General features: G+C 40.4%; 1 protein-coding gene across 8 annotated transcripts in view; it reads left to right on the forward strand.

The window, feature by feature from the left end:
* The window catches only part of cacna1ab (calcium channel, voltage-dependent, P/Q type, alpha 1A subunit, b), a 116,597-nt gene that overhangs the window by 60,132 nt on the left and 30,635 nt on the right, over window positions 1–25,830 (forward strand). For 7 of the 8 annotated variants that reach the window (XM_085458454.1, XM_085458447.1, XM_085458451.1 and 4 more), the window contains exons 25-37: window positions 4,549–4,648; window positions 5,199–5,359; window positions 5,683–5,820; window positions 6,183–6,384; window positions 6,483–6,647; window positions 6,736–6,846; window positions 7,170–7,253; window positions 11,912–12,028; window positions 12,121–12,186; window positions 14,958–15,049; window positions 15,225–15,375; window positions 16,598–16,725; window positions 17,776–17,872. In XM_085458454.1, coding sequence (XP_085314580.1) covers window positions 4,549–4,648; window positions 5,199–5,359; window positions 5,683–5,820; window positions 6,183–6,384; window positions 6,483–6,647; window positions 6,736–6,846; window positions 7,170–7,253; window positions 11,912–12,028; window positions 12,121–12,186; window positions 14,958–15,049; window positions 15,225–15,375; window positions 16,598–16,725; window positions 17,776–17,872 — 1,612 coding nt within the window. Of the gene's footprint in view, window positions 1–4,548; window positions 4,649–5,198; window positions 5,360–5,682; window positions 5,821–6,182; window positions 6,385–6,482; window positions 6,648–6,735; window positions 6,847–7,169; window positions 7,254–11,911; window positions 12,029–12,120; window positions 12,187–14,957; window positions 15,050–15,224; window positions 15,376–16,597; window positions 16,726–17,775; window positions 17,873–21,767; window positions 21,865–25,830 lie in introns of all 8 variants that reach the window. The other variant, XM_085458448.1, reaches the window with a different exon arrangement.

Here is a 25,830-nt window from a genome sequence, read left to right on the forward strand (position 1 = left end):
TTAAAAGACTCATTCCAGCACTGTTCCAGTGTGTTCCCTGGACAAAAACATAGCTCAGGAAGCTCAGAAAAGGAGCTCAGTTAAACAGAAAATATTAAGCTAAATCAAGTAAAGCAGCTTAAGGATAAATATCAGTACAATCCTTTCAAAGGAACCGATGATTAGAAATCATTTTCCAGTTTGGTCAGCACTGAAAACTGTTGTGCTGATCTAAAAAGAAAAAGAAAAAGAACACTTGCTAGTTGGTTTGGAGAATATGTGTTTAATTATTGTCTCAAAATGACAAAAAATGAAAAATATGAAAGTATTATTTTTTCAAAGGAATGAACGGTATCATGTGACAGCCTGTAGTGCGTCCTTCACAGAACACCACCAGTTTTTCTCAAAGGAGTCGTACACCCTGTTGCAAACTTTCTTTTTAAATCTTTTTTTAAACTAGAAATTGTTTTTTTTTCAAGGTGAAAATTTAAGACTGTAATTAAGCCAACATTGCCTAATGCTACAGAGCCCCAACGAGCCAAATGTAAAGTGGTTTTTGGCTCAATAAATATTCAGATCAATAATCATTTTAATATAATAAGCTTACATTAGGGTTGGACACATCGATAAGAAAATAGATGGATGGAATTTGCATTAGGTAATGCGATGTGTTGCTGGAAAAACAGAGTGGTGGTTACTGAAAATGGGCTTCTGTGTACCTATGTACATATTCCATTAAGAATCATAAGTAATATATGATTAGTGATTCCTTTAGTCATTAAGTATAGTGTATTTCTGATAAGTTACACTAAACTTTTGAGTGATATTCTAGCTGACAGGTATTTCGGTATCCCACTCAGTGTTTTTTATGGAGACGAGGTGGGCATGGAAAGGAATAATCTGTGTGCATGCGTGTGTGTGTTGATGGGTGGAGGGTGTGTATTTGTAATCGGGTATGCAGGTATGCCCATCTTGCTGTCCTTTTTTGTCTGTCTCTCATGTGAATGTATTTTTTCCTGTTTCTACCAAACCCCCTCTCTCTTGTGTCTGTCTTTGTTGGCCTCTTTGTGTATGTGTGTGTATCTGTGTGTGCGCGTGTGCTTGTGTCTTTCTATGTCTTTTTTCCCTTCCCTCCCCCTCTTCCTTTCTTTCTCGTCTTCTTTCTCGGTCTTTCTTTCTGTCGCTGTCCCTGACTCTTGCTGTCTCCATCTTCGGGGAAACTCAACAGGAGCGTCAGCGGGTAAAGTCCTTCCTCTGCCCTGCTCTATCCTGCTGTCTTCTTTTCTCCATCACCGGGTCAAATTGGCTTCTCTCTCTTTCTTTCTTTACTGTTCTTGTCATCCATACTCATTCTCGCCGTATCATTTCCACTTGTTCTCGTTTCCACCGCTGTGTCCACAAACCACAGGAAACCATCTAAACACCTCAGTAGATTTGACTTAAAGGCTTTGATTTGTAATAATACCTTGTTTAATGAACGCACAACTTAAAATTACCAGAACAATAGTATCAAAGTGACACCCCACCCCCACTGTCGTTTTGTAAGCTCTTTCTAAAGGAGGCTATAAACCTTTTCTGCGCGTGTGTCCCTCCCTGTTATTGGCCTGTATTCTAACCTAATTTCCTAGAATTTATGTTTTTGTTTTGGCTAAATTGCAACAGCAAATGTTTTTTGTTTTTTTTACCTTAGACATAGCCATCATGCTGTCATCCGTAGCGTTTTGAATTTGCACTTTGAAGCCTTGCTATGTCTTTCTCCAAAATCTTGTTTTTCAGTCCCAGAAGTGACCAAATTTAGACAAAAGCATGGAGTGTAATTCTATTAAATAAGGCTATGAAATTTTCATTACAAGGTACATCTACAAACCATGTGACAGGAATGTCAAACTCATTTTACATCATGGGCCACATGGAGCCCGCTTTCATCTCAAGTAGACCGGACTGATGAAACTCTTCCTGTTAGTGTAAATAAGTTGAATCCCTAAGATATCTTAATATAAAAAACTAAGTGCATGGCTCTTTGGGCTTAAATTGTAAGAAATAAATGTGCAAAATCACATAAAAACCTCTGGTGGCTCATTGGCCAGACTGTTCTGTAATTATAAATCAGAAAGCTTTTTGTTCATTCACAGAAAATAGCCTTTTTTAACTGTGGAAACATATAAAAATAATATATAAAACTTAACTTTCTATACTAGTGAAAAAAATGGGTGTGTATCCTAGAAACACTGATACCTGCTGGAATTTCATCCAAAACAAATTTTTGGTGCAATCATAAATACTCAGCTCAACAGTTAGACATTTTAGCACGCAACTCACTTTAGGAGCCAGCCCCAAGTGGTGGGTTAAGGAAATGCAGAGCCTAACCAGTAAATTAAATCTATAAAAGATGCATGTAGCTACAATTACACCGGCCATTGTTTTGAAGCCTTAAGATGAGCGTTTTTGCCATCAGCAGGAAAGCCTGTAGAGCGATCAGTAGTCCTTCTGTAGGACTAGAGAGTCCCAGATATATCTGGGACTCTCCACCATTTGACCATTTGACCATTTGACCATTGACCATTTGACGCTTTTCTTTGCAAGCTCCTTTGACGACTAGAAGTCTTTTGCGTCCTGGTGGCCTTCAGATTAAATGTCACATTGGCTTTTTTTTTTTGCACCTGATCGAGGCAAAGTCATGTGGTTTTGCAAAATTTGCAACTCCCACGGGAAAACTTATTGTTCTACACCTTACAAACACCGCTGCAAAGCTTCTGAGCAAGTGCATTCTGTGGCTGTTATACATCTGGTGGTCAGGAAAACCCATTGTGTTGAGTCTGGTATCTTTTGTTTTGTCACCCAGAAAATGTAGAATATTTGCAAGACTCTACTGGTGTGGTTGTGTTGCTACACAGATGAAGGTGAAATACAGGCTATTACTATAGATGTGCCTTTGGGCTAAATTAGGCAACTTTCTATCAATAGATAATGTCATAGATAATCCCACATTGAAATGCAAGACAAAGTATTTTGTGATATTTTTACATGAGAGTCGTCGGCCTCAAGAAGAGACTTTATAGTCCTTCACAGATCACAGGTGTTTAACTATATTTAACTTTATTCCGCTTTTTAACGAGCTCCCCTTTCTGTCATACATCATTTTACTTGGCAGAATACCAAAAACATTTAATCATATGTCAGTCATTAAACTAAAAGGACTGCTGCCTTTGCTATTATGCTAGTGTGCATGTGTGAGATCTTGTGCGTGTCTGTATGTGCAGGGATATTGTTAATTCCCAACACCTTTGGCCTTACTTGGCTTTACTCTAATACTCTAAGCTGCCTGGAGTCAACTTCAAAGGGGAATTCCTATTGATTATCGATTTAGTCCCACTCTCTCACACACACACGCACCAACACAAACCCTGTTGTGCAGACACGAAGAACTGCCAAGGCTCCGACTCAGTCAATCAGCAAAGCATAGTTAAAGAGCTCCTTCTTGATGGACAACCTCTTTTCTGCACTGGCTTTGGCAAGCCTCCAGTGCCTCCGGCCTCTGGTTTTTGTCACCCAAAGTGGCCCATCCACTTACTGTTAAGATCAACTGAGCTATTTAGTTCCTTGGCACCTCAATTTTTTTCTTCACTGATATTGGTATATGGGTACACAAATCACAAATAAATGTTTAGCTATAGATTTCAGGCATAAACAAGCATTTAAAAACACAGGACTGAGAACGCTTGACTTTCAGCCCAAGATAATTTCCTCTGGTCACTTTCATGGCTCATTTAACACTCCTGGTGTTTGCTTGTGTTACAACATGTAATATTGTGTTCTGCTAGCAATGTCACATGTCCAAAGTGTCTCACATAGCCTCTGTCTACTGCCCTCGTCTCTTTCAAGAAATCCAAAACGTGACAGCTGATTTTAACAAAAACGAAGCTATGTGAAACGTATCGGAGACACGTCCATTAAACTTTAACAAATTCAGGATTATATCAAAAATAATCCTAGCCATGTAATACTTAAAGTTCACGTTTCATGCTGCCAAATCGAAACATCCATTTCTCCTGGAGAACCTAACAGCGCATGACTGAAAAAGAAAGAAAGAGGTTTGGCTGGGCACTCTGCCGGGAGATGCCTGTCAGTATGGAATGAGTGAATGTCTTGTTGTGTGATAGTGAAGATTTTAAGAAAAGGTCGCGATGCTTCTCGATGTCCATGAAACCAAACGGTCAGACAACCGAACACGTTCTCTCCCACCGGTTTCATGTTTGACGTGCAGTTCAAAGTTTCTCTTTTCCTGCAGAAGAAGCGACTGTCCGCACAAATGTTATGTGTATGATTTTTATACAAGGCCGTATCATATGTTTTTGTTTTAGTTTTCCACACAGAAGTTATGTTTAAAAGATACATTAAAGTTAATGAAAATGTCCCTCACCCCACCTCATCCCTTTATCAAATATAATTGTTGAATAATTTCAAAGGGTTTGGTAAGAGCTCTTTGTTTCATCCCATCAGTTCTCCACTTGGTGCTGAGATGTTTTTCTAACGTTGTGTTTTTTTTGTCATTCCTTGGATCAACTCTAGGGGGAATAACAAAAGTAAAGACATCAGTACAATCAAATCCCTTCGTGTGCTGAGGGTGCTGCGACCTCTTAAGACCATCAAACGTCTCCCCAAGTTAAAGGTAGAGCCATTTGCCCATCACTTTTATTTTCCCAGGTAACATTATACTCACTGAATACTCACTGAATTCCTCGACTGTGACAAAATTGCTGAAAATGTGTCCAAAAGAGGGAAAAACAACATCTGTCTGGGGATCATAATCCTACAGGTTGTAAACTAGCTGAAATGTGTTACCCCAAAGTGCAAAAACACTGTGATGATTTACAGACTTCCTGGTTTTAATTAACTATAGTTAATCACCCTTAACCGTGGGGCACATGGCTCCCCTGAGCCCGGTTCTTGTTAAAAGGGACTTTCTCCTTCCCACAGTTGCCATGTACAGTTGCTCAGACGGGGTCATTTGATTGTTGGAAATTTCTGTCTATTACTGTATCATCTTTATCTTACAATATAAAACCACTTCAAAACTGTTGTTTTGATTTGGCGCTATATAAATACAAACAAATTTAATTACATTTTAAAAATCTTTTCTAAAAGTTGTCTCTGCCATCTCCTAAGAATTTTCAGACGGCTTCATTACATTTGTAAATGTCTCCATCTCTGCCCTGCAGGCTGTCTTCGACTGCGTGGTCAACTCTCTGAAGAATGTGTTGAACATCCTGATTGTCTACATGCTCTTTATGTTCATCTTTGCTGTGGTGGCCGTTCAGCTCTTCAAAGGTCACTTCTTCCATTGCACAGATGAATCCAAGGAGTTTGAGCGCGACTGCAGGTGGGTTCAGATGTTCTCTGGGGAGGCGGTCTTTGGTTACCAAGAAATAAATGTTACAGTCTTTATGGCTATACTGCCACCTAGAGGAGCTTGCTCGGCATCATAATACATTCTGCTTTTTTCAATAGGAAAATGCCATTACTGAACACTGGGCCAACCAACCAACTTATTATTATGTCAAATATAAACAAAGCAGAAATATACCTTTAAGTATGAGTATACATATAGCTATGGTGCTTTTGTGAACGTACATTTTTACATATTGGCTAATGTTTTTCATGTGTTTGTATTATTTAAAAAAACATGTTGTGCCATCTCACCAGGGGCGAGTACTTGGTATATGAGAAAGATGAAGTTAAAGCTGAAAAGCGGGAGTGGAAGAAGTACGATTTCCACTACGACAACGTGGCTTGGGCCTTGCTCACCCTCTTCACCGTCTCAACTGGAGAGGGTTGGCCACAGTGAGTGGATTATAAACACACACAGAAACCCACACACAAATAATAAACTCATTTTTTGATCAAATTTGTTACTGATATACAAATTTTACTTTGTGACAGCGAGAGTTTTACTTCAGCACACAAAAAGTTTCTTTTCTCTTAAGCAACGATCGTTAATATATGCATTTCACTGCATATCGTACTCTGTATGACTGTGTACGTGACAAATAAAATTTGAATTTGAATTTTTGAATTTGGTGCTGCTGTATGTAAATAAAATGTAAAACTGAACTGAATGAGTGAAACTGAGCCACTGGGGATGATAATATATGTATCAGTACATTTTTATTTAGCCTTTTTCCTCCATCTCTCCCTTTTTTTAGGGTGTTGAAGCACTCAGTGGACTCCACCTCTGAGAATCAGGGCCCGAGCCCAGGTTACAGGATGGAAATGTCCATCTTTTACGTGGTGTACTTCGTTGTCTTCCCCTTCTTCTTTGTAAACATCTTTGTGGCTCTCATCATCATCACCTTCCAGGAACAGGGGGATAAGATGATGGAGGACTACAGCTTAGAAAAAAATGAGGTGTGGAGAGAGATTAAAGTTGCTTTGTGCTTTTTCAGATGTCTTGTCCCAAAAGTAAATTAACCGTAACACGCCTCCCCTCTGTTCTCCTCATCCAGCGAGCCTGTATAGATTTTGCCATCAATGCCAGGCCTCTGACTCGCCACATGCCAAAGAACAAACTGAGCTTCCAGTATCGTATGTGGCAGTTTGTGGTATCTCCGCCCTTTGAGTACAGCATCATGGCTCTAATCGCGCTCAACACCATCGTCCTCATGATGAAGGTAGAAGTCGCCCTCTGAGTGAAGTATAATGCATCATATGTCACTAATGCCGTTCTCATTGCTTTCCTGTCTATGTGTGTGTCTGCAGTTCGAAGGTGCATCGATGGTCTACAATAATGTCCTGAAGAACCTCAACATTGTGTTTACCACCTTCTTTTTCTTGGAATCAGTGCTCAAGATCATAGCATTCGGCCCTCTGGTGAGACTTTAAATGAAAACGACCTGCACACAAAAACACACTTTCCTTATGTAGGCTGACCCAGTCTATATGCACCAATATTTCATCCTATTATTCATTAATAAAGCAGGTTATTTTGGGAGGCAGATCTAGATCATGTTTTTCTGGAGAAACCCAGAGTGCACCGTGTGGAGCAGTAGTCATGCTAGCAGCCTCCTTTCGCCCTGTCTCTACTGTAACATCAGCACTATTGGATGGGGGCTCCTTACCTCCTTCTGGCTTTAGGTTGTGAAAGATGCAGATCTTTAAACATCTCTCGTTTTGTTGTCTTTCTTACCTGACAGAATTTCTTCAGAGATGCCTGGAACATTTTTGATTTTGTGTCTGTCCTTGGAAGCATCACTGACATATTAGTGACAGAATTTGGGGTAAGTGCTGTACGGTGTTTGGCCCAAATGAACAATAAAGAATGATTTGTCGAATATAAAAGAGGCTCAGAGGAAAAGCCAGCTTTTTTGCACATGTGGTGACTGGCCTTTGGAGACGTCTGTGAAGTCCTTAAAATGAGGCAATCACTACCCAAGGCCTCACTGAAACCACTAACAGACAGAATTATTAAGTCATGGCCTGTATTAAAGCAATTTATTCATGAGATATTAAACTATTTTAGATGCAAGAGATATTCAATATTAAGGCTTCAGCAAGACTATGAGGAATCCTTCCATAAATCTTGCTTAGCCTTCTGAAGTCATCAGTCCATCATAGATAAATAATAGCTTCGGACTGATTTTTGGACTTGTCAGAGATCATTTATTAAAAGTAATCTGGATCAGTAGGTTGCAACCCAAAAAAGTGTCCTCACATTATATAGATGCACATTTGCAAAAGTGGGACTTAAAGAAAAGAAGGCAGTCACTGGCTGCTCCTCCTATTATGGAAGCTACGGTAGATGGTGAACATTGTATCACGGTGCAGCTGTTGTTTCTAGCTCATTTTGAACCTGTCTTCAGTGAGCAGTCTCTCGATGTTACCTGTGAGTTTGTTGGTACTTGTATGTGTAATAGTATGTACATATGAGTTAATATAAGTGTGGATATGAGACCAGTACTTCAGTAGAAGTTTCAGCCTCTCTTCACTGTCCAGCTGTTGTATCATTTTTGCTTGGTGTGTTTTGAATTTGGCATCAGGCTTTCTTCTACTAAGTCTTCCTCTCATTCACACTGACTAGATTAGCAGTAACTGTGCTAAGTACTGCCGTCTAGCAGTGTTTGCAGATGATTAAAAACACCCTCTGGCCGTGTTGGAGGGGCCACATTTGTATGTGAACAGGCCTTAATTGACACCTATGCTGCTTCAAACAGTGAACTGATTGTTTCAGACAGCTGATTGATTTCTTGTCAGGATGCTGCCAGGTGGTAGCAGTTGAACTGCTGGTTACTGGCTTCGCAAGTAAATTTGAGTGTTCATAATAGCTAACACTTACTTTTGTTGTGAATTTTCATACATAGCCAAAAACAGCTTTTGGTTAAAGTTAACTGAGCTGGCTGTATATTTACAGAAAGAAAAAAACCCAATAAGATTATTATTTTTCTCTTTAACATCTTGGCTTGCTTTGTGTCTGGTTCATTGTTAAAGATTTGACATATCTGCTAAACAGAATGGCACGAAACACCAGTCAACTCAAGAGCATCCCAGACATTTTCAAGTTAATGACTAAACACTAATGTATGTAGAGGTCGATTCATTTTTGTCTAGTTTTAGGATCTGGACAAATAATAACACTTCAAGCAAATATCCGGATTCTTCCGTTTAGTGTTTTAAAAGGAAGCTGTTGTTTCTTTTTTTCTTTCTTTTGTACAACACCAATACCAAAAAAGTTGGGTCCCTGTGTAACATGTAAATAAAAACAGGGTGCAATGTTTCGCAAATCTCACAAACCCATATTCTAGCTGCTTTGTCTGCTTTGTCATAGTTTCATCTTGCACCCATGTTGTAGTCACAGCCCTGGCTTTGCTCACCTGAAGATAGTTGGCTTCAAAAGGGAGAGGAGTTCTTGTAGCTTATCTCTGTCAGTGAGGGCTTGTATAAGTTGTGAATCATGCACACCTACTCCACTAGTGTCAAAGAATAAAAAATATGGAGCAGCAAATTGCCTTTGACTTCAAATAAATGAACTTTGGTTAATGAAAGCTGGAAAAGAAGAGAGGCTGAACTTACTCTTTCCCAAATGAACTGCTGTTGTCTTGAAGTGTTTCAGTGCTTTTGTGATGACGCCCATATTGATTCTGTCTTCCTCTTCTATCTCTTCACATGCTTTCTTTAAACCTCTCTACTTTGTTGGCGCCCTACGCCCCTCCCACTCCCTCCTCCTCTGATAAAATCCATCCAATCAAAATGCACTATGAAATCCTTCATCGTGTTCTCCATCCATGCTGCACCATGACATGTGGTGGTGGTCCTGTGATGATGATGATGATGATGATGGTGATGGTGTGTGTTCCATGTCCAAATAAAACACACAACCAACACCCGCCAACCCACCCACTTACCTTCTCCCCTCCTCCCCCAAAAAATATCTTTCACCCACTCACATTTTACTACAAATGAAAACAAAAATCCTCCCATTCCTCTTTCTACATATTGGCATATGTAGAATCCGGTTGGTTTGTAATTTATCTCTCAAAAACTTTCTCCTGCATCTTCATTGACTGTGCACACCCTCGATTCATTTGTTGCTCCCCAGTCACCTGCTCTCTCATGGCCAGTCTTAACCCTGAACCCAGTGCATGCGCTTTCTGGATGTTGGACTTTTAAACTCTCTGAACTTCCTGGTCACAGTACTTCACTCATCCGTGGACTGAATGTAAAATAGTTCAGGTGGCTCCTGGGACGAAATTGATCTGTGAGGTCGATGGACATTTGTCCTCCAAAAAATTAAAGGAACACTTTAAAAACACATCAGATCTAGGTGGGGTGGGGGGGCATGCTGGATATCTACACTTATAAGGACTAATGTGTTTGGGGGGGGAAGGATACCACATTAATATATGGAAATGAAAATTATCAGGCTAAAGAGGGTTGAATTAAAAGACACTATAAAAATAAATAATGAGGCACGCTAGTCTATTTTAGTCAATTTTGCCAAAATTTTATTGCAGCAGCTCGAAATAGTACTCAGTAGTTTGTTTGGCCCCCACATGCTTGTATCCATGCCTGACAATGGTGGGGCTTGCTCCTGATAACAAAATGTCCTGGGGGATCTTCCCCCAGATCTGGACCAGGTCTGCGACCACTAATCACAGTCAGTTGCCGTCTTCGAAGCAAGTTAGGTGAGTCAAGATGGACTCAGTCAACTATCATTTTACGATTAAATGAGGTCACGTTAGCAAATTCATGCAGACTATTTTTAATAATACACCATGAAAATCACAAATCTGTTAATATCTACATACAGTGCTGTAAAAACATATTTGCCTCCTTCTTGATTTCTTATTTTTTGCATATTGGTCCCACTTAAATGTTTCAGATCATCAAACTAATTTTAATATTATACAAAAATATAAAATGCAGCTTTTAAATGATTATTTCATTCACTAAAAAACATTATTCAGACCTATCCTGCCCTGTAAAAAAACGAATTACCCCACTAAACCACACTAGACACATTATTTCTGTATTATTACAAATAGATTACATGTATTTGCTAACTTGACCCCAATAAATAGTGAAAAATGATTGCACAGTGACTCCATCCTATTGCCGTTCTGTTAACATCTTGATGCACCAAAGTTGCTCCAAAAACAGCAGCTGACCATCAGTCTAGTAACCATTTTACAGGCAACAAGCTCATAGCACATGGCCACCGTGTCATTACACCTGGGCCAAGATTACCAGGTGTTATCTTTTATATAGTCTATAGATTCATCCATAAAAGTTCCAGTAGTTTGGTAAATTTCTTGCCAGGGTTACTGATTAAGAACACGAGGTGGACAGTTTAAAAAAAATATTGCTTACAAGGCAAAGCCAAACTTTTTTATATTTGAATTCTGTAGTTTGAGATGTCTGTGTTCCTCACAAGAATGTATCACACACAAATGTATCAGAGTATTAAATCTTCAAATACAGTTAAAAGTACAATCTGCACCAGTGGCCCTCTCTGGACTGCATGTCGGCCAGCTCCTTTCTCCTAAAGTATGCTGCCTGAACTGAGGCTGCTCTCTGGTCCTTCTCCCACGCCTTCCTCTATACCACTTCTTCCTCATCCTCCTCTTTTTGCCTTGCCTTTGAACGACAAAATGCCAGAGCCTCACCAGAGTTTGGCTGTTGTGTGTGAAATATTTTCTCTGTGTGACATGCCAAAAAAGCAGAAATAGGCTCAGTACAAATTCCCAAGGGCATTGGCAAAGATCCCGGCAGTAAGAATCACATATTTTACATTTAACTTATCAGTTCTTTTCAAAAGGGAACAAAAAATACCAAAATCTTTAGGACATACAGGCATCTATATCGTAATGTCACTCTAAATTAAGGTTTGTCAAATACTGATTGGTTGTTCTCCTCTAGAGACAACAGAGAGCAACCTAGCTTCCTCTAGATGGGAGCAAACTCAAGCCATGCTCTGTTAGGGTTTGTCATTATGTGTGTGTGTGTGTGTGTGTGTGTGTGTGTGTGTGTGTGTGTGTGTGTGTGTGTGTGTGTGTGTGGTTGACAGGCACATTGCACTATGCTCCATCTGATGTGGCCTGCTTGCCCCCACCCTCCCCAGAGATCAGTGCATTTTTTTTCTCTTAAAAAAACTGTTTTGTTGTATCAGATTGGATGATGACCTTTAAACTCGTACAACTCTTCTTCTTCTTTTTTTTCCTTCCTCCTTTTTCCTTTCTGTCTTTTTTCCCCTTCAGCCTTTTTACTGAGAGCCGTTATGTTTGCAGTTGCATTCATTTAGTTGGTTTTGACTTCCCTTCTCTCTTTTTCTTTGTCCTCTCTTTCTTCAAGTGTTGATTTTGTTTTTTCTGTTTGTTAGAGGAATGCTGTGCAGGTGCGGCATACTCGGTGAAACTCACTGTGTTCTCCCTTTGTGCTCTAGAATAATGCCTTCAGTTTGAGCTTCCTGAGGCTCTTCAGAGCAGCTCGCCTTATAAAGCTGCTGAGACAGGGAGAGACCATTCGCATCTTGCTGTGGACCTTCGTCCAGTCCTTCAAGGTATTCAGTCAATAAATGACACAATCAAAAGGTATGCACATGTCACAATACACTTAATGGGACTAAAAAGTGTTTCCTATCTGCCATGCTAGGCTTTGCCATACGTGTGCCTCCTTATTGCCATGCTGTTCTTCATCTATGCCATCATTGGCATGCAGGTGAGTACTGCTTACAGAGTCCTGAGATTTTTACATTTGATGGGTTGGGACAGTTAAATGCTTCAGCAACAGTGTGAACAACACAGAATTTGTTCACAAAGGATAGAAGTGTCTATCCTGTATCCAAAGGTTTACTTACATTACACATCATAGAAGTGCAAGTAAGATAAAAAGAGGTTAAATTAAAGATCTTCTTGTGCAGTCACAGTGCGTCTCATAAAACATGTCATATACATATACTCAGAACCACTAAGGGAACACTCCATCATCACAGTGTGACACAAGTCAGTTAAACTTGGGGGATATCAGGCTGTCCGCAACTCAGCGGAGTGGAATAAAATGAATGGATGGAACTGCCAAAAATATTGTTGCATCATAACTAACTAGACAGATTCATATAGCTGATGTTTGACTTTGTGTTTAACTGTGATGACCACGTGTTCCTTTAAGTTTTTTAAACATCATAGTATAAATTGCACTGCAAAGTATACATACTAATCTCAAATCAAAGGCAGGGTGAGGTAATGAGCTGCTTTAAGCTTCAAAAAGTCATCACAAGGGTTTCATTATAGGTTTTGTATATAGACGTAAAATCTGCAAAATAAGCTGGCAAATAAATACTGCAGTACAATATTAAAAATGCAAGGTGTGATCAAAATGTTTGCTGTAAGGTTGTCTGCTTCCAGCGGTGCTGCTGTTTCTGGATGCCACTGTGGGAGTGTCACTTTTGCATCTACTTTTTTGGGTCGAAATCGTCACATCTCAACTTAAATTTGCTTTTGAGAAAGAGGATAAAGTTGCAAGGGGGGAAATCAAAAATCTCCTGCCTTTTTAAAGTGCTGTATACCAGTGCGGTTCAGTTCTTTTATGGCTAATCTTCTCCCTCACATGTCTCTGGACAGTAGAAATCTGCACTGACATTCTGACCCTGTAGGATGAATTAACAGTGCACAGCCCCATGCATGTTGAACAAGCATCCATATTGTTGTACCTCTAACTTGAAGAGATCCAATCCAAATGAAGCAGGAGCGGCTGGTCCTGGCTCAGCTTCGGCACCTGGTGAGCTCATCACTGGACCCACTTCAGTTTGCCTACCAGCCTGGCATTGGAGCGGATGATGCCGTCATTCACTTCCTACATCGTTCCCTCGCTCACCTGGAGACCGCTGGAAGCACTGTGAGAGTCATGCTCTTTGATTTCTCCAGTGCCTTCAACACTATTTTTCCCTCGGTCTTCAAGGACAAGCTGGAGAACTCAGGAGGGGACCATCACCTCACTACCTGGATTTTGGACTACCTCACTGACCGACCACAGTATGTGAGAACCTCTGCAGTACGGGGGCCCCACGGGGAACGGTTCTGGCTCCGTTCCTCTTCACCATCTACACTGCAGACTTCTCCCACAACTCCACCCAGTGCTTCCTGCAGAAGTTCTCTGTTGACTCTGCAATAGTCGGCCTCATCACTGATGCAGACGACAAGGAGTACAGAGGACTGACCCAAGACTTTGTGGACTGGTGCCAGCTGAACTACCTCCAGGTCAACACCAGTAAAACCAAGGAGCTGGTGGTAGACTTCCGCAGACACAAGCATCCTCCACTGCAACCACTGAACCTCCAGGGTATGGACATTGAGACTGTGGACAGCTACAGGTACCTTGGTGTTCATCTGAACAACAAACTGGACTGGACTCATAACTCAGACGCCCTCTACAGGAAAGGGAAGAGCAGGCTGTACCTGCTGCGGAGACTCAGGTCGTTTGGCGTGGAGGGCCCACTGCTGAAGACCTTCTATGACTCTGTGGTGGCGTCAGCCATCTTTTACGGTGTGGTCTGCTGGGCTGGCAACATCTCTGCCGGGGACAGGAAGAGACTGAACAGGCTGATCTGGAGAGCCAGCTCTGTTCTAGGATGCCCTCTGGACCCAGTGGAGGTGGTGAGTGACAGGACAATGGTAGCTAAGCTGTCATCCCTGTTGGACAACATCTCCCACCCCATGGAGGAGACTCTGACAGCACTGAGCAGCTCCTTCAGTGTCAGGCTGCAGCACCCACGGTGTGGGACGGAGAGATTTCGCAGGTCTTTCCTCCCCATTGCTGTCAGACTCCACAACAAAGACTCCAACTGACCAAACACACACATCCACACATGTGCAATAACACTAAGTGCAATACTCTTTTTCTGACAAAGTTGTATTTTTACTCAGTTGTATTAAGCATTTGTATTCTATTTTTATCCTATTGTATATTTTATTCTATTTATTCATTCTACTGTGTATAGTATTTTTTTTTTTTTTTGTATTCTATTCTGTACAGTTGTGTACAGTATTTTATTCTTATTGTATTCTAATTTTTGCTATATAACTTTTGCACTGTCCACTTCCTGCTGTGACAAAACAAATTTGGGACTAATAAAGGTTATCTTATCTTATCCCTGGAGTCTGTCCACAGATGCAACAGATGATAACGAAGGGGGGATCATCCAAATTAAACCTTGTGTATTATTTGTTTGCTTATTTGTTTCCTTTTAACGGTTTAGTCATAATGCAATACATATGAATAAAGAAAATGTTTTTAAAAATGGAAATATTTAGTAGGAATAAAACTTAAACGACGAAAATGATGTGCAAATTGACAATTAAAAGTCGAGTGCTGCAGAATATCTATTGTTGATGTGTTAATGTGCTGAAAACGCTGCAACAAGGCAGTTCCTGTTGTAACGACGTTGCCTAAACTTCTTGATTTTTCCTTGTTTGACTGCTGTTTGTGTGTAGTTGTTTGGGAACTTAAAACTAACTGAGGATGATGGAATCAATGAGCACAATAACTTCAGAACCTTCTTCATGGCCCTAATGCTGCTGTTCAGGTAAGACTTTACTTCCTCTCTTCTTCTCCTGTTGACGCTCAGTCTTTTTCTCCTTAGAAGCAGGACAGTAGCACTGATGTGCTATTGTATATGTTATCATATCTTCTATATTAATAATCTTCTGTGTTCATATCAAGTCGTGTACAATGCCCTCTTTTTTTAATGTCTCTCATAGGAGTGCTACGGGTGAAGCGTGGCAAGAGATCATGTTGGCTTGCCTGGATAGGAAGGAGTGTGATCCTGAATCAGGGAATGATAAAAAAGAATGTGGCAGCACCTTCGCTTACACATACTTTGTCTCCTTTATCTTCTTGTGCTCTTTTCTGGTGAGAAAACCCACTGGATACACTTTTACGCAGTTGATCAAAATATGGGTGATAGAGCAGGTCGCCAATCACAAGGTCGGTGGCTGCTTCAGTCGATGCGTCAAAGCATTCTTGGGCTAAATACTGAAACCCGAAAAACTCCTATGCATCCACCAGAGTGTGAATGTTAGTTCAAAGTGCTTAGGTATAGATAAAAGCATTGTATGAATGTGTTTGATTAGGTGAAATTTGTACTAGAAAGTGCTTTAAGTAGGGCAAGAAGGCCACTATGTAAGCATTTCAGTCCATTCCACTCACCCGCCACTTTGTTAGGTACACCTATTCAACTGTTTGATAAAGCAAATATCTAATCAACTAATCAAATCACAGAGATTGAATGCATTTAGGCATTCAGACGTGGTCAAGAAAATCTGCTTAATGTGTCAGACACTTTGTTTTTGCCAGATTGGCTGGACGGGGTATTTCAGAAACCTCTGATCTACCGTGATTTCCCCATACAGCCATCTTTAATATCTCTAATATATATAATAAATATTCAGTGCGTTGCAGTTCCCTGGGTACAAATGCCTTGCTGATGTCAGACATCAGAGGAGAATCACCAGTCAGCTTCGATCTGATTGGAAGGCAAGAGTAACTCAAATAACCAGTCATTACAACCATGGTGTGTATGAATATCTGTGAGTGTACAATACTTCAAATCTTTGAAGCAGAAGGCCACAACAAGTAGCACTCCTGTCAACAGGAAACAGGAAACTGAGGCTATAACAGGCTCAACAGAAGTGAATAAAATGTTGCCTGGACTGTTGATTTCTGCTGTAACAATAAAATGGAACATAAAAGCATGGATCCATCCAGCCTCGTATCACCAGCCACTTTGCTGCTTCCAGCAGTATAACATGCTCAGATCATCTCAAACTGGTTTCTTGAAATGAAATCAGTACATAAATGGCCTCTGCATTCCTCAAGCATACGCTAGAAATAGAGATTTGTTTAATGAATGTGCAGCTGATAGATCTGCAGCACCCGTGTGATGCTGTCGTGTCAATATGGACCAAAATCTCTGAAGAATATTTCCAGCACCTTGTTGAATCTGTGCCAGATCTGAAGGCAAAACATGGGTCCAGCCCAGGGCTAACATGTACCTAATAAAGTGGCCAGTGAGGGTATGTTATTGTTTGAAGAAATTTTTTACATCACTGTGTTTGCGACATACTTGTTCCAGATGCTGAATCTGTTTGTGGCTGTCATCATGGACAATTTTGAGTACCTGACTAGAGACTCTTCCATCCTGGGGCCTCATCACCTGGATGAGTATGTAAGGATATGGGCCGAGTACGACCCTGCCGCCTGGTGAGTGACACACAGGTGGACTCAAATCCACACAAAAATACAACTAAAACACACACTGCACACTGTTGGAAAGTTCTCTGATTTTACAGCGATATACTATTATTTTACCGTGTACCTACACTAACCTCCAAAAATGGCTTCTTAGTGTAAAAAACCCCTTATAGTACTGTATTATATTAAAGTCTTACAAAATAATACTGTCAACTTTTTGAATACCATTGTACTGTTACCATTATAATGCTTCCAGGGTAACGTCCATATAAACAGGGGTGCACATAAGTGGTCCGCAGCTGAGCATTCTATGTCAAAATAAAAGACGCGCACCAGATAAGAAGTTGCAGCGCGTGTTTGCATACATAAGATTTTCTGGAGGAGGACAGACATTTGTTTAGTATGCAAACACAACAATATTTCTCAGTTTTTCCACATGATAAAAAAAACATGGTGCTGTTGTAAATGAAAGCAATCTTTCAGCATGACTCCAAAATTTAAAGTCCAAAATTTATGCCTCCTTCACATTTTCCAAAGTTGTCCAGTGGGTCAGATTGGTGTGTTTGCCAGGCCAATTCTGGCCCCCGGGCCTTATGTTTGACACCCCTGATCTACACAAATGTATAAATAGTCTTTTGCTGAATGCAAAATAACATCTTAACCCCTGACTTTCTCTCCTGCCCTGAAATGGGTAAAGACTGCTGTCGTGCCGATGTCTTATCCAAGAAGCGTGCAGATCAAATGGGATCTACAACGTGTGATGATAGTTCAGAGTGGGACAGTTAAGGCTGGCCTGCTTGAGCAGTTTCCAAGCATCTATTTCTCTTTTTCCTCTCTCTCTCTCATAACTTTAAATGCCTTCTCTTCCAAAGTTGAGATGAATGTGACCCTCCCTTCTCCCCTGTGAATTTTGAGCGTGCATGCTAAAGATGATTTTCTGAATCTTTCTGCTTTTTTTTTCTTTTTCTTCTTTCTGCTCCCTTTGTATTTCTTTTCTCTCTCTCTCTGTATTTTGTGTGTTCCCTCACCTAACCTCCCCTCCTTGTATTTTTCTTGCAGCGGGCGCATACATTATAAGGATATGTACAGTTTATTGCGAGTTATCTCCCCTCCTCTGGGCCTTGGCAAGAAGTGCCCACATAGGGTGGCCTGCAAGGTTTGGACCAAACCCCTAAAGCACAAACTTAAACGCAACCTGCTCGCCTTTAAGAGACTGGAATGAATGTTGCTCTCTATCACTCTTAAAACCAATTTGTTCTTACTTCAACTTTTTGATTTCCATTGGTTTGAGTTTTTTTTTTGGGTTTGCTTTAAGCTCATTTCACCATTTAACCATTTTTTTGGTGGGGGGGGTTCTGTTGTATATGCATTCTGACATGACAATGAGAATGTTTGGGACAATGCAGAAATGCACACACACACACTCACTCTCTTGTACACACTCACACACACACACTGATACCAGTGTGTGAAGCATGAGGTGGTGCACTGCACTTGCTATTGTCTTCTGACTGAAAGCTGGGGAAAATTACACTGACATGTTTACTTTGAATTCAGGATTGTGTAAACATTAGACTTTAGACTCCAGTCAGCCATTGTGTTTTATTTCTGCTTGCTGTCTAATTTTGCCTGGGCAGAAAATGGTTGAGCGATGTGCATTGTTCTTGTTTGAGTTGGGGTTCGGGTGCGGGAGGCAGGGGTTATTACAGAGCCATACAAAGAGAGTTTGGTCTGAGCTTAACAGCCAGTGTTTTCCAGCCATGTGCCACAGGAAGTCAAACGTGTGCAGACTTTGATTGTACTCACTGAAGCAGCTCATTCAGGTGACAGACACTAGTTAAACTAGCAAGTACGAGCTCTTGTTGCTAGCTGAAATGAAAAGCTGCTACATCTTTAACTTCCATGGCACATGTTTGGGAACAGCTGTCTTAACCTGTTTGTAATATTACATTTTAAAGCCACTATGTGTAGTCTTTTGTGCATTTATACTGATAGATTACTCACACAAAAATCGAATATATTTCTTTAAAATAGATCACAGAAACACTAAAACATTGTGTTTTATGTCACTAGGAAAAAACGCCATAATTCAGCCAAAATCTGTATATAAAAGATGGACAAAACCACCAAGTCTTGTTATTACGCCTCAATTATAGAAATATGGCCATCTTGGCTTTTTGAAATCATTGCTACATTATAACCTAGTGTTAACAAGGTGTGACCAAACATTATATGGCTATATTACATACACAAATACCTGCCCATTAACAGTAATTCCACAAAGCAAAACTGGAGCCAGGACCGCTTAGAAAGTTTTATGTACAATTAGTCATATAGAGAGGCATATTATTTATCAGGTAGTTGCATTAACCCTCTGAGGTCAAAGTCATCGTGTATAGCAAATCTAACCCTAAACCCATACTTTGAAGAAAGGCAAAACAGTCTTTTTGATATATTTTTGATTGTCTAGCCTTAGCGTTATGGTCATCACCAATGATGAAGGTTAAAAGTGTGCCAACAAATCTACAAACATTTCCCTTCAGCAACTCCAACTAGTTTATCATAACTTGGTCGGTATCTCTAGAAATGTAGCAGCATGTCACATCAGCTCAGGTCACAAGGCTGTGAATGGCCCATTCTGATCAGCATTTGTTTATATGGATTTCCAGTTACTAATTTTTTAGTAACTGGAAATTAATTTGGTGATTGAGAATGGAAGAGAGGAAACTTCACTGCCACCTGGTGTTGGTGGTAAAATTGCAGAGCACGGGGATAAATGCTAACAGCATTGTCTACTTGTATAGTGTGTATGGTAGGCTCTACATTTATTCAAAGTCGAAGTATAAACTAAGATGGATTTTCTCAATAATGGACTGGAGTCAGCCTCAAGTGTCCAGTTGAGGAATTGCAGTTTTTCTTCACTTCCTTATTGGGTTGTCCTTGTAGCACAAAAGGTTGTTTCAGATATAATGGTAAATGATAAATATAATGATTGAAAGGGTTTTTTTTTTTGAGTAGCTTCTTTTCTAAACCCTTCTTAACTTGTATGGACTTTCAAACCAGTACACGTAGTGGCTTTAAAAATTAGACACACCAAAACCAGTATTTAGCCTGTTACATTACCTTTATATAAAATGCACCCTGTACTTTTAGCACAGTAATATCGAAGTTAAACATACTTTTGCAATACTTTTCCTAAAGCTAAAAGGACTAGCTACTATTAACTAGTTTCATAAGACACAAATCAGCTATCAAACGACCTCCTATAGTTCTTTAAGTATAATTTTCATGTAAAATCAATCTGCAGGAGTTGGGTAACTGTTATCTGAAGTACTGTGATGAGATGGCCAAACTTGCTCTGTTTGTGGCTCTGGTGTGTGGGGGACAAAAAAGAAAGGGGCAGGGTGTGTGTGTGGTTTGGGGCAAGGACTCTTGACATTAAAAATAGTCTTGTGTCCACCAGGTACCTCTTAGTAACTGCTTGTGTCGGCAGAGGTTCGTGGGAAGATTTGTTAGTCATACCGTTTACATTTGCTTTTTGAAGCTACTGCTAAGTAGCCAGTTGAAGTGAACTTACAATTTATTTTTAATTCACATTGTAGTATTTAACAGTTAAAAAACCCAAACAATCTGCATCAGGCTGCAGATATGTGTGTTCACAATGTTACACCTTTCCATTTGTTAAGTTGTTCTTGTCCTCTATTGACTTAGTTATATTTGAGTTGTGAGACGTCTAATATGTCTGTAGTATGAGACCTGTTGTATACAGGGTGTATCGGAAGAACCACCCAATTTCAAAAGGCTATATTTGTTTAAGTAATAGACATAGAACTTTGTAGTAAAGTTTTAAATACATGGCTGAATAAAAAGCTTTACTTACGATGTTCACAAGTGCTCGATGTGTCTCCCTCCGGATGCATAACATACATCCATATGATAATCAAACTCATCCTATACTTTTGCGAGCATGTCTGGAGGCATGGCAGCCTCTAGCAATTACGCAAAACTCTCAAATCCACTCTTTCTAACAGTACGTCTTTTGATTATTACTGCTGAACAGCTGCGAAATTGAAGTACTTTGAAACTGAATGGTTCTTTTTGAGGTGCTTTGTACCCTTCAGTAGATATTCCACTTCATTCAACCTAAACTAATAGGTACAAGCTATCTGGACAGGCTAATTCAGTTGCATTTTATTGTATTATAAACAACTAATGGTTCTCAAACAACCAAAACTTTTTGAATACCTTCTACTCAGCTGCTACCCTTGTTGTAAATGTGTCGTGACCTTTCCCATCTTGAGGGAGGGCTCCCCTGAACATCTAAAGGCACAGCTGTGAGTGGAGGTTCCTGGTGGAGACTAAGCCTCAATAATGGACTGCATTGACTTGTCACTGTGACTCACTCCGATCTCTGCAGCGGTGCTTTCTTTGCCTGCTAGAAGCCCCGCTGCCAGTTCTATCCGAGCGGCGAAAGAGGGCACCGACTTTTAACGAAAAAAAATACCCACTCAAATCCCCTTTTCGACTCGCATAGAACGGTATCTTAATAGCAAGTAACTAAACTAAATAACACCTCCTCCAACCCTCCCCTTCCCTAACCTTTCTCCCTGCCTTCCTCCCTTCCCTCCTCTTCTCTCCACTAACGTTACAATATATCAAACTAGAAGCCACGTAACACACCCCCTCTTTCTCTCTCGTTCTCTTTCCTTCTCTTTTTCTCTCACCACAGCAACCACATATCCACAGTGATCAAAACAATAACCTCTGTGTATTTGTTTCCCCCCCTCTTCCTTTCCTTTGTCGGTTTCTTTTTATTTCTCCTCATGTCTCCCCCGAACACACCTCTGTCTGTCTGTCTCCGTCCTTCCCTCTTAATCCTCCTCTTCCTCCCTCCCCCCATTGTTTTTCTTTCTTACGTTTTTACGTCGTCCGTCTTTGTTTTGTCTGGTGTGGGTGTGTTGGCGTATGGGGTGTTGGATGCATGTGCATATATGGTGCACGTGTGTGTGTTTGTGTGTGCGTGTGTGTATGTGTGTTCGTGGCCACTCCAGCGGCCGGATCAGTTACACAGACATGTATCAGATGCTAAGACACATGTGTCCGCCGCTAGGCCTCGGGAAGAGGTGTCCCGCCCGGGTCGCCTATAAGGTAGACTCGCCCCCCACCTTACCCCTCCACCCCCCTCAGCCACCACCCTCACCTCCTCCTCTCCCTCCCCTCTCCCATCATTCATTTCTTCCTCCTTTTCCCCATCCATAAAGTCTCCGTTCTTCAGCCTCCCCATCGCTGGGGAAGAGAACCTCTTCTCTTTCATTTGCTCAAGCCTCCCTGTCCCTTTTCCTCCTCCTCCTTCTTACCCACTCTCCTCCACCTCCCTCCCTTCTTCCCTCCCTCCTCCCAGCGGTGTTCTCCTCATTGTCTGTTAGTGGTGGTTGTGGTGGTGGTGAGCGCTGTCCTCTCTTCTTTCTCTCCGACCGCGGGGATGGAGGGATGGGCTTTTGTCGTGAAGTGCAGTGATAGTGGATTGGTAGTCAGTCCTCTTTCTTTGATTTCCTCCCGTCAAGCCACAGGAGTAAGGGAACGGAGGAGGCTTTGCCAGTCCTTCTGCAACCTGCACGGACGCAAGCAAAACACAGTTAAAGCACAGGTGTAACTTAGAAAGTAAGAAAACTTTCAGACGTCCATGTGTTTTTAGATTGGTGTAAGTAAGTCCACTAAATATTAATGACTACTTTCAGTTTTCATTTATTTATAGCCTATTTTGTTCTGAAATATTCAAACTTAAGAAAAAAAATTGTTTTAAAATATATACATCTACTTAATCTACATTTATTCATTATTTATTGCAGGTTTGCATTTTAAAATTATGTCCTATAAAATGCTTATAGAAATTTTTAGTGCAGTGAAATCATGCTTGAAAATTTGTGAAAAATACATAATTTCCACACGCCATTGATTTATTTCAGGAAACATATACAAGCAACACTTAAATTGAGATAATTTTATTAAGGGTTTTGTTCACGCAGTGCAATATTTGCTTACGATGCGGGTACAGAAGGACCGGCAGTGGTTTCTGTCTTCAAACCTCTGTGCCTCTTATTCCTGTGGATGGCTCTATTATTCTGTGTATTATATACACGCACACACACATTACCATACACATATACAATGCTTATACAACCATGTTCTGGCCCTTGTAGTTTTTTTCCTCATTTTTCAAGATGATTTTTTGACATTCAAGCATCTCTGGCTTCTTTGTTCCTCAGACCACCAGTGTAGAGATTTGGATTGAGCATTTCAGCATTCACTGTCTCTTCGTCTTATTGTCTACTCTCTCTTTACACCTCAGCTGAGTCCTTCTCAACCTGTCCTTCTTCTTATTGCCATCCAGATTCACTAAAACACTGTTGACAAGATGGTTTGGTGCTTTTTGTGCTTCAACCAGGAGGGAAGTGATTTCTCTGATTATTTATTTTTTTTAAATGACATCTAATTAAGCTCTTTTTTTAATTTAAATCAGGAAATATGTTACTTACACCTAGAAATTCAGCAGCAGCTTAAAGGGTTTTGTGGTTCACTTTTCACAGAAAATTCATGTCAATTTTTTATTCAGTTTTATTCAATTTATTTGTCGCGAGGACTGAGAAGAAGGGAGACGAAACAAAGCTACTCACAAGTGAGTAGGTTGTAAAATACACTACTGGAAAATTATTAATAATGACTGTGTTCCCTTTTTGGTGAACCACACTATAGTTATTGAAATGTTATACTCTTTAAAAAATAGTAATATTTATGGTCACGGTCTTCTTTGTAGGGTTGGCGTGAAAGGATCTAATCTCTCACATGCGATGGTGTTGGTTGAAAAAAGAAATTAGAAACATGCTGCTTACCTGAAGCAGGAGCTCAGAAATAGTAGCTCAGAAAGTTGGGAATCGATAGCTACAGTGTATCCAGAAAGTACTGACCGTACTTCACTATTTCCAGCTTTTGTAATGTTACAACTTTATTCCAAAATGGTTTAAATGTCTTTTATTACCTCAAAATTTTACTTTACTTTAAATTTTTGCAAAGTTATTACAAATATGTTAATTATTTGAAGAATTCACAGCAAAAAAAAAAGTCCCTTAAAATTATTTCCCAAGAAACAACAGTCACTAATTCACGCAAATACTTAATGAATTGGCCAACTCTGTTTAGCCAGCACCAAATTAGATAAGATAAGATAAGATAAGATAAGATAACCTTTATTAGTCCCACACGTGGGAAATTTGTTTTGTCACAGCAGGAAGTGGACAGTGCAAAAGTTATGACGCAAAAATTAGAATACAATAAGAATAAATACAGTACAGTCATCTGCAGCAGATCTGCCTGCTCCTGTAATGAGCTACACCTGATATGACTCCTAAAGTCAATTATCTGTACGTGCAGTCGATCCACTTATCTCCAAATATCTGTGTGTACAGTAGCCTCCCATTTATTATATGTGGTGAGTGAAAAGCAGTAATTTTAACAATTATTAGAAAATCTCCAGCGTTACTCATTTCTTTTGAATCTGGATGTCAGTAATCTTTGTACTATCCATTTGCCTCTCTCATTCTTCCTTTTCCTCTGTTTTCCTCTTCTCTCCACTGACCTTCTGCCTGCCAGCCATCCTTTCCCTCACATTCTTCTGTCTTTCTACTTCTACATCCACTTGTCTGTCACCAATTAGGAGCCATCTTCACTCCTTCATTACATCCCTCTGTCAAGCCCACTCTGTCTCCACTTTACCTCTCCTTCCTGTTCTTTCTCTTGGTTTCCTCTCCAGTATGTCAAACTGTCTTGGCACTAGCACCCATCACATACTTCAGCCATCAGAACCTTCCAGTATTCATTTACACAAATCCGACAAAAAGAAGTCAATTAAAGAACCTTGTGATATGAGAAACAGTTAATGAATAAAGAGGGGAAGGTTTACATTGCCCTTAATATTTAGGCAAAGTTCTCGATCTTCACTTTAGTGGACACAAAGCCCTTTACTCAAAGTAAAAAAAGAAAAAGCTGTTAAATGTGTATTGCTACGACAGATTGTCTCTTTTGAACTGACCTCTGTCAGTGTTGTTTTTAGTCTTCGTCTTTATCTTTTGTCGTGTTCTGTAATTTTCAGCCTCTCTTTTCTCTTTTCTATCTACACACACACTCTCAGTTCTCCTCTCAGTTTAAATCACACTGACTCACGTTCTCCTGATTCCTCTTTTACTCTTTCAGTGTTTTCACAACCCTCCTCTCCCTGCTCATTCTCACCTTTACCTTTTTATCTGTAACTACATCTCATGACCAAGCTTAGAGTTGACTAGTTTAGCCCGACTAACTGTTATCCCTGCCATGTGTCCCCTTTGATACGCCCCGGTCCCCTTACCCTACAGCTCTACAAAGTCTGGTTGGTCCAAAACCAAAAAAATAAATAAAATAAACAGAAAAAACAGAACTTCAATCATCTGTTTTTTAAACTTCTATATGATTTTTTTCTTCTTTCAGGGAATGCCACAACTCTAATCCTCTCTAACTCTTACACCCCCTTAAAACACTGCACCCGTCTGGCATTGAGAGAGATCTTGACTTGATACGAAGTAACACCTCGCTGTCCAATTTGACTTTAGGGCAGCCATGAATGTAAAAAGTAGAAGGAGAAAACAAAAGAAGAATCCAAAAAGTGTGAAATTACCTGTCAATCAGTAGGATCAATCCGATTGGATTGAGGATACTCTCTTTGCGCGGATGCACGGCTGCTTGTATTGTAAAAGTGGGTTTTAAGGGAAGTAATGGGGAGTAGTGGGCTGGGTGGGAAGAGTTTGGGCTTAGATAGTGGGAGTGAAGTAAATGCATGTTGCATGCTGTGTCCGGGTTTGTTGGATTTTTTGATGGGGTGTTGCATGAAATCCTCTTTGTCGCATGGCTATGGGCGACATCGAGCCTGCCTGCCTGTTGCCTGTCGAGCGCTGTGGATGTTGGCCGATGCCCTCTGCCTGCTGCACACTTGGCTTTGGGCATGCCCAACACTTGCACACACTCAGGAACACAAGAGCACGTACACAACTCCACCGCCATCGTACTACCGTGCTTGCCATCGTGAGT

Source organism: Copadichromis virginalis, linkage group LG6 (assembly GCF_057382275.1).
Source record: "Copadichromis virginalis isolate Kocher_CV1m ecotype Utaka linkage group LG6, C_Virginalis_male_GT1.1, whole genome shotgun sequence".
Classification (NCBI taxonomy): domain Eukaryota; kingdom Metazoa; phylum Chordata; class Actinopteri; order Cichliformes; family Cichlidae; genus Copadichromis; species Copadichromis virginalis.